This window comes from Echiichthys vipera (genome assembly GCF_963691815.1).
Source record: "Echiichthys vipera genome assembly, chromosome: 4".
Classification (NCBI taxonomy): domain Eukaryota; kingdom Metazoa; phylum Chordata; class Actinopteri; order Perciformes; family Trachinidae; genus Echiichthys; species Echiichthys vipera.
In genome coordinates, this window is record NC_139829.1 from 4,879,802 (window position 1) to 4,893,793 (window position 13,992).

General features: G+C 37.3%; 2 protein-coding genes across 2 annotated transcripts in view; one reads left to right on the top strand and one right to left on the bottom strand.

Annotated features, from left to right (window-relative positions):
- Positions 1-13,992, top strand: part of prdm6 (PR domain containing 6) — a gene marked incomplete at both ends in the record, with an annotated part of 107,593 nt that overhangs the window by 46,619 nt on the left and 46,982 nt on the right. The gene's annotated exons all lie outside the window — the stretch shown is intronic.
- LOC310945881 (uncharacterized protein) overlaps positions 1-13,992 on the bottom strand; it is a 29,195-nt gene that overhangs the window by 13,057 nt on the left and 2,146 nt on the right. Inside the window, exons 4-5 of the mRNA XM_083912139.1 lie at positions 10,913-13,314; positions 2,300-4,055 (exon numbers count right to left, since the gene is read on the bottom strand). Coding sequence (XP_083768265.1) covers positions 2,300-4,055; positions 10,913-13,314 — 4,158 coding nt within the window. The remainder of the gene's footprint in view (positions 1-2,299; positions 4,056-10,912; positions 13,315-13,992) is intronic.

Below are 13,992 nucleotides of genomic sequence, written 5' to 3' on the forward strand. Positions count from 1 at the left end.
AGTGCATACATTTATAAAAAGAAGACTTCCATGTTCATCTAAGTTGAGTCATGCGCGGTGCAACTGAACATATATTTAATTTTCCGCATTCAGGCAAACATTTCATAAATGAGATCAGGTGTCTTGCTGGCTGCTATCTGTCACTTATCTTGTCTATTTCCTCATCACATACCGAACATGCTGCACTTACCTGAAGGTGTTGCACTTTTATTGCAGTTTTGTTCTCATCATAGTTTTTGTTACGCTCCCAAACATTAAAATTCCAGGTGAAATTCTTTTTGGGCGGATTTCCATCAAATTACGTCAAAGTCTCGGCTCCGATATGAGGTTAACTCAGCAAGGACAGCCTTTCTCTCAGCAGAGTAAAAAGGGCTGGGCCCAGCGTGGGCATGAACAATGAACCAACAAAGTGACATCATCAGCAGTGTCTCTGCAAGACACACAAACGAGCACACCCTCTGAAAAATAGGACTTTATTAATATGTCAGCATGACTCAGGATCTTCAATTAGAATTATTGGAATAGGCTTGGGTGAGCACAAAAGTGTTAAACATGTTTGAACATGACTTGAAAGTTTGCTATATATACATATTTATCCTACTTACACGCCCATTTTCCCAGTTTTTGTTTGAAATTTAAGCCGCTCATGTCCAGTGAATAACCTCAAATGTTACAAAGGTAAGTGGTAAACTGCCCAAGGGAAACAAATAAAAGAGGAGGCGTTAGGGCGCATGAGCATTATTGGGGGGAGTCTGAGAATAAATCATTTAATTGCCAATGACTGCTTTACTGAGATTAATTCAATTCAATTTAGTTTTATTTATAGTGCCAAATCATAACAAAAGTTATCTCAAGACATTTTACATAGAGTAGGTAAAGACCACACCCTATGACTTAATCATGATTTACAGAGACACAACAATGAGCAGTAGCAAGTTGCACTAGCTTCAATACAATTTTTTAATAATTATTATATTTATTATATGCAGTTATTATTATACACATTATTGCGTATGAACTTCAAAATCTCTTCTGTGTGTCCTGACCAAAAACTGGAAGCTGAAGCAGGTAGATTCAGATGTTGCGCTATATTTCACAAAAAGCATTTGTTGCAATTAATGTAATTTTGTGCACTACTACTACCCCAAAATATTAATACTTATTTTGATTAAATTTTTCCATAGATATACTCTCTTTTCATATTTATACAAACCATAGAAACAACCACAGACACATCTGTTGTTACAGGCTGGTACTTTAATGAAAAAGTACAATATATTATAGATACCCCAAGACAAAATGTTGGTGCTACAACTATTTTTTTCTATTGTCAATTTTTATACATCAAACGGTTTAATCATCTATACACATTTTTAAACAACACAACATACTGCAGATTGTGCAAAGGAGAAACATTATTGACATTAGAAATTAATAATTAGGGAATCTTAATTTCCTAAAATGTGGTGACAAATACAGAACTACCTTATGTAATTATGAACACAGCTGAACAAAAGAATTAAAAAAACATATTTACAGAATGAGAGAGGAGATTTGGCTACATCTCATGACTACAGGTATTATATATGTAAAAAAACAAACACAAAACATAATAAATATAGATAGAAATAATATTAGATGCTTCGATTCAATTCGATTTTATTTACAGTTCCATATCATGACAAAACTTATTTTAAGAAACTTTCCATATAGAGTAGGTGAAGACCACACTCTTTTACTGAATTATAATTTACAGATACCCAACAATTTCATCCGTGAGCAGCAACAAGTTGCACTATCTTTAATAATAGTAGTAATATTAGTATAGTTAAGTATAATTATATACAGTATTAATCAAGCAATCTTGTGCGCACAGTGGCGACAACAACTTTCCCTTTCACAGAAAGGAATGTCGGACGGACCCAGACATTCAGTGTAATATCTATTAATTGTGTCTTGCGAGAAAAATAGGTAAATATCAATTGAAAAGTTGTATTTTACTTGCAAAAAGAGAATGTTAAATTGAACATGCATAAAGTTCAACTTGATCATCTATTATCATCAATGTAACTTAATGTGGTCACTAGAATTGTTAACAGTTAACAGACATTTGCACGTAAACAACATTATTTATCATATTGTTATTTACAGTAATGGTATCTGAACACCTTGATATAGGTCAACTATAATCACCAGTTCACCTTGAAAGAATTAAATCTCACATTATTTTAGAGTCTTCAATAAAAGCTCACAGTTTTGCAGCTGAGCCTAGAATAAACAAACCCCCCTCATAAAATACTGCAAGCCTTGTGTTGGCTGGCTGTCTTCACATGTTCCCGTATCCAGCTTTGTATTTCCTCCTCATGTTTTTGCTCCAACTTGTTGATTTTTTGGTTCTGATCTTCTCTGGTGTGGTAGAAATGTATCAATTTCAGCTCATTAATTTCTTGCTCTTGTTTTTTCTTTAAATCATCAAAGCTCTTCTGGTACACTTTCTTTCTGCGCAGCCGTTGACTCTCATCCAGATCCATCACTTCCTGTCTGTACTTTTCCATCTCTGCTGAAAGATCCATGGTACTAATAGGTTTGAATTTTACAGCGTGCTTTCTGGCCTCCTCTTCTTTTTTCCTCATTTCTTTCGCACTCTGGTAGAGTTCTTGTAGCTCTCTACGTTCTCTTTCTTCATATTCTCTTCTGATTCTATCATCTTCTTTTCTTTCGTTTTCGTATTTTTCAAATTCATGCACGTATAAGAGCTTCTGTCTCTGCTCCTCCTCTTGTCTCTGTTTATGTTTTCGCTTGTCCCACCAGTCCCACTCCCAAGCCTCTCGTCTTTTTCTCATGTTTTCTCTGTCCTGTAGTAGCAGCTCCCAATCAGTGACACTGTTTCTTCCTGATATTCCATATTTTAGGTTTTTCTCGCCAATTTTCGTTTTTTGTTCCCACTCACTTCGCTGTAATTCCTCCTGCATTTTCTTTTTTATTACCTCTTCTCTCTTTACTCTTTCTCGTTTTCTCTCCTCCTCCACCAGCTTCCTTAGGTGTTCCTCCTTTTCTTTTGCTCTCTGTTTTGTTTCCAGATTAAGTTTGAATATTAGCTCTGCCAATTGTCTTTCCTTCTCCAGCAATTCTTCCTGATATTTTCTTTCCAGGTCCCTCTGCTTCCTCTGCATCTCTGGTTCCTTCACCCTCGTGATCTTCTCCATTTCCTTTTGCATGGCTGCCTCAGCCTCTTGGCACCAATCTGACTTGTAGTAGCCACCTCCATTTTCCCTCACCATCGACTCAACCTTTTTTAGAAGCTGGCTGACTTGACATCGATTGTCCTGATCGCTGTTATCAACGACATAGTAACGTCCTCCACATTCAGTTGTCAGTTTGTGTAAGGAGCCCATTTTGTCATCTGCTATGTAACTTTCAATCGTTTGGTTTTCAAGTTCATCTCCTCTGGTGAATACGACGAAGATAAAATCCTCTGACTTCTTGCCAAAAAAGCTCTTGATCAGTCCCACTGTATCTTTTTGCTCTTGTGTATAGCGGCCGATGGGCAGCACCAGTAAGAACACATGAGGTCCTGGAGACAACAAGCGGACGCATTTCAGAATCTCCTGTTGAATTTCATCGTTGGTCAGAGTCGTGTCGAACAAGCCGGGCGTGTCGACGACAGTGACAGGACGCCCATCAATCTCTCCTGTTTCTTTCTTGCAAAGCTTTGTCACTGAAGTCAGACAGATTTTGGACTCGAAACGTTCTTGCCCCAAAATGGTGTTACCAGTGGCACTCTTTCCACAACTAGTCTTCCCAAGCAGCACCATCCTGAGACACTCTCCACTCTGCACCATCCTGGTAGGCCCTCTGCCTTGTTCCTCAGGAGACTCGCTGCTTGTCACACTGGGAGACTCTCTACTCGTCACACTGGGAGACTTTCTACTCGTCCCACTGGGAGACTCAATACTCGGCAACCCGGGAGACTTTCTACTTGGCACCCTGGGAGACTTTCTGATCGGTACCCTGACAGACGCTGTCTCTAGCTGCATCCTTTGAAACTGTCTACGCTGATAGTGATGTAGGTGCAACCGGCGCCCAAAGATGATTGTTCATTTTCTGGATTAACTCGAACTGTCAGTTTGATTAAAAGTAAAACCCACAGCCTGCTGGAACAAAGACCTCAAAATGCCTTCACCCCCACAACAGGTCACACCCAGGTGTGAATCCTCCAAGGCACCCAAACTGTTCATTGGCTGAATTGACCCCCAGGTGATGACATCATCCGGGCCTATATAAAGTGAAGCACACAATCTCTCGCCCTCTTCCTACTGACTTTTTCTACTGACTCTTTCTACTGGATCTTGCTCCCGGATCTTCCTCCCGCTCTCTCTCCCTGATCACTCAACTCCAGGAGACCAGCTTCCAGCTGTCCCCTCGGCCCTGGACCTGGCCTATGGCGTGGGATCACCACGAAGGTTAACCAACCGGTTATCCTCAACTGAGCACAGCATAGAGCGATCTGTTTCCTCTTTTGCCTAAGAGCCACAATCAGACAAGAACTACCACGGAGCTTCCTTTCTTCACCCAACCACTGGCATCAAGCAATGCGCAACATCTCCTATCTCATGGACTGGTAACTAATCACCAACTGGGCATTACTACATGTTATAGGACTTTATGAACGGCTAAATAGAATTGTAACTTTGTCATAAGAACTGAGAGATCAGGCTTCCGGCCTTTGTGTAACAAAGAGAATGTTCACACCTTCTTCGAGCCCCCACCTCTTCTCTTTGTCTCTCTCTCTCTCACACACACACACACACGCACACACACACACATACATACGTTTGCTGTTAGCTTTAGTTAGTTTATTGTGTTTTGTTTGTTGCATTTATTAATTTGTTAATAAATGTTTGTGTTTACCATATGTCTGATTATTTAATATTACACAAAGATGAATGAGCCAGCTTCTACTAAGAAAAGAACTTCTTAAATCCTTCAACTAGTTAAACTATTATATTTATTGGTGTTTAACCCTTAATTAGTAGTTTAATATATTTTATGAGACTTTAATATTAGTTATCACTCCGTCTATGACGGTGGTGCCCCGAGGAACTCTGGTTTAACTAGAGTCATTTTTATTATTATCTTTGATAATTATTGGTGATAACTAATATTTCCTTGATTAACGGTACGTTTATTGAGAATACTCAATCTCATAATCTGAACGTGAGTCAAGGCAATATATTTGATTGGTTCTCCGTGTGACGTTTTTAATAAATTGAAGTTATTAATTTTTAGTAATTTTTCTTTATTAATTTTCCTCATCAAATATTTCATTTGATAGTCACTATTGATCCAATTAAACCCAAAGTACCTACAGTGATAACCTGCCTCAAATAAAGACCCATGTCTTGTAAGAGTGGGCTTTGCACAGCCAGGTGCATCCATGGAATCAGTCTCTTCAGCAAAGGATAAATATTGTCCCCAGTTTTGCTCCACAATATCCTCTATTTTCTCCATCAATTCTTGACGATCACAGTTGGGATGATCTTCTTTATCAAATCCCATTGTATTCTGCCGTTGTCTGCAGTCTTGGATGAATTGATCAACTGAGGAATTCCCTTCCCTATCATTTTGTACACTGGGAGACCCTCTCCTCGGCACACTGGGAAAGTCTGACCCCGACTCCATACTGCGAGACCTTCCATTTTGCTTCCTGGAAAAATCTGTCCTTGACACCATACTGCGAGACCTTCTATTTGGCTTCATGGAAATGTCTGTCCTCGCCTCCATACTCCGAGACCTTCCATTTGCCTTTCTGGAAATGTCTGTCCTCGCCTCCATACTGCAAGACCTTCTATTTGGATTCCTGAAAAAATCTGTCCTCAACACCATACTGCGAGACCTTCTATTTTCCTTTCTGTAAATGTCTGTCCTCGCCTCCATACTGCGAGACCTTCTATTTGAATTCCTGGAAATGTCTGTCCTCGCCTCCATACTGCGAGACCTTCTATTTTCCTTTCTGTAAATGTCTGTCCTCGCCTCCATACTGCGAGACCTTCTATTTGAATTCCTGGAAATGTCTGTCCTCGCCTCCATACTGCGAGACCTTCTATTTGAATTCCTGGAAATGTCTGTCCTCGCCTCCATACTGCGAGACCTTCTATTTGGCTTCCTGGAAAGTCTGTCCTTGATTCCTTACATCAATGATGAGTTCAATCAATCAATTTTGTGTTCAGTCGCTGCAAAACAAGAACAAAGCATTACACATTTAGATAATTCCAAGTGGGAATTATCTTTATCCTTTTTTTCATTAGTCATTCATAAAAGACACATTTGAGGGAAAAGTGTTATTAATTGAAAAGAGAAATAAACCAAGGTTGGTCCTCTCTTGTATTTTTTCTATCCATTTAGCCACTTGCATAAGTTATATAATATCACAATGACATGAATTAATTTGGGAAGTGGGTTAATCCAAGTTTGTTTGCTGAAAACAGCTGCATGTTGCTGTTGCAAGCAGAGTTTTCTCATTATTTATATATATATATATATATATATACATATATATATATATATATCATTGGATAACATTGGAACACTGAGTCAGCCCTTTCAGATTATGAAGATCCATTTAAATCAGTGTCAATATTGTGATCACAAATCCCTCATGATTTTTGCTCTTCTCTTAGGCAAAAGACAATTTTACAAATGGTCGAGAACACTCTTACCAAGATATGGAAATAAATGTCCTTGTCCAAAAATTGTTTGTGTAATAAGCAAGCATTATTGTAAGCTCAGATGTCATCATTTGTCACTTTTCCATTACATTGCAACCGTATCTTATATACTTACTTACTGTTAAACAAAAAAGTTTTTATTTTACTACTCATTGTGCATATACTTGTTTACATTGTTATTTTCAGTTTATTAATTTGCAAATACTGTCTACAAAAATTCATATATTTTGTGGTCAATATTTAGACCTATAATTCAATTATACAATTGTGTCTTAAATTCTCATTTTGCTTTTCTTTTTTATTATATATATGTAATGAGCATTATTGGAGGAAGCCCACAATCATAGATTCTTATTGCAGATTGCTTTTTGTAATTGTGCACTTGAATATAAATAATTTGAGACTTGTTTTGAAGGAGAATGAGAAAAAATACAAAAATAATATCATGAATATCATATACGTTTTATATATACGATTATTGTATGTTTTCTTAATATATGTTATAGATTTTCCTGTAACACCAGTATTGACACTCTTTCGTGTTTACTTATTATTATACGTTTCTTTAACACATCAATTTCACTCCTGCTGAAGTCCTTTTTTTGTACAGTTTTTTTGTGACATCACTTAATGTAAGTTATTGGGAATCTGCCAGAAATGTTGCAAGGTTACAACATGTGTTAAGGGGGTGTTACCATATGCTAATAAACAATCATGATCAAGTGGATTCATCACTTAGCACACCTGGCTCAGAGCAGATTTGTATGGTTAAGAATGTTTGATGCATTTGGAGTTGACTTCCATTAGTTTTTTCTCTTAACATAAAGCGTGACCCATTGTTTGACATAACAAACAAATTATACATGGCACAAAAAAACCCCTGTAGGATTGGAACAGTCCTTACTTTGGAACCATTTGGTGATAGCTTATTTTTTTCTACAAGCAAAACGTTATGCCCTCAGATTAATTTGAAAGACGATTTTATCACATTAATGTATTGTAGTAACTTTATGGTTCTCAACTTTACATTCATTCAGCCTGCAACTGTCTTATAATACATTTGGCCCATTTCCTACATTCTTCTTTGTACATTAATACTGTAATGTAAGTACTATTTTCCAGAAACAATATTCTCATTACTCTGGATAATATACAATCAGTCAAACATGTTGCTGGCATAGTTTTACAATTAAAGCCGCACTGTGAAGTTATCTAAATAGCATGGTAATAATGTGTTTTTAGTGACTTTGCAAGTTTTTAAAAGTAAAATATTAGAATGCATGCAAAGCATACAAAGTCCATTCAAAATCGATTTACAATTATATGTATATATTAAAAAAAGTATACGATTGTAGTTGCCTAAAGTAACCATAAAAACAAATTTGAGGAATATTGGACTTATACCTTTTAATACAGATAGTTGTTTTTAAGTGGCTTCACTTAAACATGATACATGATCTATATAGAAAGAAAGATGCCTTAAATATACTAAAATATGCTATATTATTAATTATAGCTTATTATAATAAGTTATACCTAATTCCATTTTTTTCACAGGCGTGAATAACCTTGTTTCACTTCACATAATTAAAATCATTTGAATTGCATCATAAACAGAACAAATATTTTTGTTTTAGTTTCCGTAGATAAGGTTAGCTTTGCAAAAACAAACAAGATGTTACATTTCTATTCTTTGTAGTATTTCCCCATCACACAAACCTACTGCCCTTACTTGAAGGTGATGTTTCTTTTACTGCAGTTGAATTGTGTGTCTGCTCCGTCACATCAGGCCAGACCGTTCTGAACATCCAACACCTGTGACAAATCGAGGTTGTATGCTACATATGCACAAAGTTTTTTGTTAATTTTATCAACTGTTTAATCTACTCACCAGATAAAGTTGTTGCTGCGACACTCTTTCTCAAAGAACATATTAAATCAAATCCCAGCTCTAAAGTAAAAGTGAACTTTCTTTTGTCAGCAGTTAAGCATGACAACAGTGCATGGGCGGGGTCAAATACATTCCCATATCTAAAAAATAACACAGTGATTGTTGAGATTGCACAAGCATGTCAACAATGGAAAAGCCCCTCTGGCAGACTGATTAAGTGTTTTTGATTGGTCATTTGATAAGTTTTGGCTTAAATGTGGAAACAAAATGATCTTGACTAAAACTTTGCTTTGCAGGATTTTACCAGGACCAGGTATTTAAATTCCCAAAAAATCAGGTGACATAGTAGTGGGCCAATCATATGTTGCAATGAATCAAAAAACATTTGCAGTGATTGGCTGTGAGCAAAACCATGCAAATAGTTGTTTTTTTATAGATGTGTGTACAAAAAGGACAGAATGCATGTATTGTTTGACTGGAGAAGTGAATTACTTTTTTGGTACTGGATTATTTTAGCCAATTACCAATAGCCAGGCCTATACCTCTGATGGCATAAAGAAAAGAAAAAAAGAAAAACCCGTATGGAATGTGGAACTGAAGATGTTAGTTGTGTGAGTGCACAATATGTATTGTCAAGCAGGTAAAACTCGTCCATACGAGGTTTCAGACACGTAAAAGTTATAAAAGTATTATTCTTTCCTGTGTGGAAACTTTGAAGTTTATTTGTATATGAATTACATTCTGATTTAATCCAGAAAAGTCAGGAAATTTGTTTAGTTCTCTGTTGATTAGAAATGTTGAGCCTTTTCCAAAGATGGTCAGGTTATTTCCTCTTTAGTCTTCAGGTTTGATAAAAGACACCAGGCTTCTGGACTCCAGCTTTGTTTATCAGTACAGATAATGAGCATAACGTTTATTGTTAAAAGAAATACCAGCCTGTCCTGTAGCTGCAATAATAGTTATTGAGATTGTTGCTAGAAATATACTTTTTCTTACTTCTTCCGTCTTTACACAAATTACAACCACACACACACACACACACACACACACACACACACAAACACACGCACACACACACACACACACACACACACTTGACTTCTTTAATTAATTAAAACAATTTGCAGAGACCCCTCATAAGGCAAAATATTGTTGCTACAACCATCGATTATTCATTTTCAACATCAACATCAGCTCTTCAAGAAAAAAGTGTAACAATTCAACCAGTTTATTCATTTACATACAATTTTAAAATAGTGAAGTGTGCTTCCAATACAGAACAGAACACACTGCAGAATGTGTAAAGAAGAAACATAATGATTAAACATACATTATTTACAAGCATATTTGGGTTCTTGAAAAGCGCTATATAAATTTAATGTATTGTTATTATAAATGAATAATTACAGAATCTTAACTTTACTAAAATGTGGTGAAAAATACAGTATTATTCTTTTTTTTAATTAGAAACACTACTGAACAATAGAATAATAAAAAAACATATTTGCAGAGTGAGAGAGGATGTTTAGTTACATCTCATGAATACAGTTATTATATAAGTAAAAAGAACAGACATAAAACAATCCTTCATAACTATAGATATGTAATAATCTTAAATGCATTCAGTTATGGGCATCCGATTTTACTAGTCTACCCCTGACATTCAATTCAATTTATTTACAGTGCCAAATTCTGGAAAAAAAAGTTATCTCAAGATATTTTCCATATAGAGTAGGTCAAGACCACACTCAGAGACCCAACAATTCCCCCATGAGCCGCAACAAGTCGCACTATATTTAATAAAAAATAGTAATTATTGTTATAGTTATTGTATACAGTATTAATCCAGCAATCTTGTGCACACAGTGGCGACGAAAACCTTCCCTTTAACAGGCAGGAACCTTGAACAGACCCGGACATTCACTGTAATATCTATTATTAGTGTCTTGTGAGTAAAATGTATAAATATCAATTGAAAAGTTGTATCTGACTTGCAAAAAGAGAATGTTTAAATGACGATAAGACTTGTCTCTTACAGAGATGCACTGACCTTCACAACTAATGAACATGCATAAAGTTCAACTTGATCATCTATTATCATCAATGTAACTTAAGGTGGTCACTAGAATTGTTAACAGTTAACAGACATTTGCACCGAAACAACATTATTTATCATATTGTTATGTACGGTAATGGTTTCTTGATATAGGCCAACTATAATCATCAAAAATAAAAATCTCACATAATATTTCGGCCTAGAATAAACAAACCCCTCTCATAAAATACTGCAAGCCTTGTGTTGGCTGGCTGTCTTCACATGTTCCCGTATCCAGCTTTGTATTTCCTCCTCATGTTTTTGCTCCAGCTCGTTGATTTTTTGGTTCTGATCTTCTCTGGTGTGGTAGAAATGTGTCAATTTCAGCTCATTCATCTCTTGCTCTTGTTTTTTCTTTAATTCATCAAAGCTCTTCTGGTACACTTTCTTTCTGCGCAGCCGTTTACTCTTATCCAGATCCATCACTCCCTGTCCGTACTTTTCCATCTCTGCTGAAAGATCCATGGTACTAATAGGTTTGAATTTTACAGCGTGCTTTCTGGCCTCCTCTTCATTTTTCCTCATTTCTTTCGCACTCTGGTAGAGTTCTTCTAGCTCCCTACGTTCTCTTTCTTCATATTCTCTTCTGATTCTATCATCTTCTTTTCTTTCGTTTTCGTATTTTTCAAATTCATGCACGTATAAGAGCTTTGCAAGTCGTCTCTGCTCCTCCTCTTGTCTCTGTTTATGTTCTCGCTTGTCCCACCAGTCCCACTCCCAAGCCTCTCGTCTTTTTCTCATGTTTTCTCTGTCCTGTAGTAGCAGCTCCCAATCAGTGACACTGTTTCTTCCTGATATTCCATATTTTAGGTTTTTCTCGCCAATTTTCGTTTTTTGTTCCCACTCACTTCGCTGTAATTCCTCCTGCATTTTCTTGTTTATTACCTCTTCTCTCTTTACTCTTTCTCGTTTTCTCTCCTCCTCCACCAGCTTCCTTAGGTGTTCCTCCTTTTCTTTGGCTCTCTGTTTTCTTTCCAGATTAAGTTTGAATATTAGCTCTGCCAATTGTCTTTCCTTCTCCAGCAATTCTTCCTGATATTTTCTTTCCAGGTCCCTCTGCTTCCTCTGCATCTCTGGTTCCTTCACCCTCGTGATCTTCTCCATTTCCTTTTGCATGGCTGCCTCAGCCTCTTGGCACCAATCTGACTTGTAGTAGCCACCTCCATTTTCCCTCACCATCGACTCAACCTTTTTTAGAAGCTGGCTGACTTGACATCGATTGTCCTGATCGTTGTTATCAATGACATGGTATCGTCCTCTACATTCAGTTGTCAGTTTGTGTAAGGAGCCCATTTCATCATCTGCTATGTAACTTTCAATCGTTTGGTTTTCAAGTTCATCTCCTCTGGTGAATACGACGAAGGTAAAATCCTCTGACTTCTTGCCAAAAAAGCTCTTGATCAGTCCCACTGTATCTTTTTGCTCTGGTGTATAGCGACCGATGGGCAGCACCAGTAAGAACACATGAGGTCCTGGAGACAACAAGCGGACGCATTTCAGAATCTCCTGTTGAATTTCATCGTTGGTCAGAGTCGTGTCGAACAAGCCGGGCGTGTCGACGACAGTGACAGGACGCCCATCAATCTCTCCTGTTTCTTTCTTGCAAAGCTTTGTCACTGAAGTCAGACAGATTTTGGACTCGAAACGTTCTTGCCCCAAAATGGTGTTACCAGTGGCACTTTTTCCACAACCAGTCTTCCCAAGCAGCACCATCCTGAGACACTCTCGACTCTGCACCATCCTGGTAGGCCCTCTGCCTTGTACCTCAGGAGACTCGCTGCTTGTCACACTCGGAGACTCTCTACTCATCACACTGGGAGACTTTCTACTCGTCACACTGGGAGACTCAATACTCGGCAACCCGGGAGACTTTCTACTTGGCACCCTGGGAGACTTTCTACTCGGTACCCTGGGAGACTTTCTACTCGGTACCCTGACAGACGCTGTCTCTAGCTGCATCCTTTGAAACTGTCTACGCGGATAGTGATAACCTGCCTCCAATAAAGACCCATGTCTTGTAAGAGTGGGCTTTGCACAGCCAGGTGCATCCATGGAATCAGTCTCTTCAGCAAAGGATAAATATTGTCCCCAGTTTTCCTCCACCATATACTCTATTTTCTCCATCAATTCTTGACGATCACAGTCGGGATGATCTTCTTTATCAACGTCAATTCTATGCCGTTGTCTGCAGTCTTGGATGAATTGATCAACTGATGAATTCCCTTCCCTATCATTTTGTGTTATGATGACCATTGAGAATTTAAAAGCATCTTGTCCAAAGAAGCTCATCATTACCTCAATTCTATCTCTGTCCTCTTTACTAAAATCAGAAGGCTTCACTAACAGCAGCAGGACATTTGGTCCAGGGTGGCATTCAGCCACACACTTCTTCATCTCGTGTCTCATGCTTTCATCAGTCAGATTGAAGACATCTGCTGTTTTCACAACTTTGAAAGGTATTTTCCTCCACACTCCATTGATGTGTGAACATTTCTTGGACATTTTTGAATTAGAACAATCTCTTTTTCCAGCAATGAAGTTGCTGAGTTTTCTCTTTTCATCTTGGCTTTCACCAAATATCGCAATCCTGAATTCAGAGGCTGCAAAACAATGAGAACAAAAGCATTACAAATACATACTTCAAAGAAATTATCATTATCATTCAACCATTGAGCTACTAGCATAACGTTTATAATAATGTGATGATGTGAAATATATGAATCTGAAATGAATCTAAACTATTGTTAATTAGTTATTAAATCAAATGTCCCTGTAGGCAGATGATATTGATTCATTTGTCCCAAATTCAAAAACCTTTAAAGACTGTTCTTGAGATTTAACAACATTGTTGTCTGTTTAGTTTAGAGTATAACCTGGATACATCCAAACTCCTGACTACTGTCTACTGTACTAACACGCAGGGCAGGTACAGTGGTTTAATCAAAGTTTATTTGCTGCTGCTGGAGTTATTCCTAGAGCTGCAGAACTGATGGTAATTATTTGAATTGCAATACAACGAGTCAACATTTCAAATTACACAGATACACTAGTCAGGCTGATTAATGCATAGAATACAGCACTCTAATAACATGTTCACTTAGTTTAATATCAGTAATATCAGTATCACCTCTGCTGAAGTGTTTTTGTAGAGCTGTTTTTTGGTCACATCTCTTTAGGTAAGAGTGTTTACAACACATCTCTTTATCTAGTGTTTAGGGTGCATTACCATATGATAACAGACACTTGTGACAAACATGCTCAAGTGGGATTCATCACTC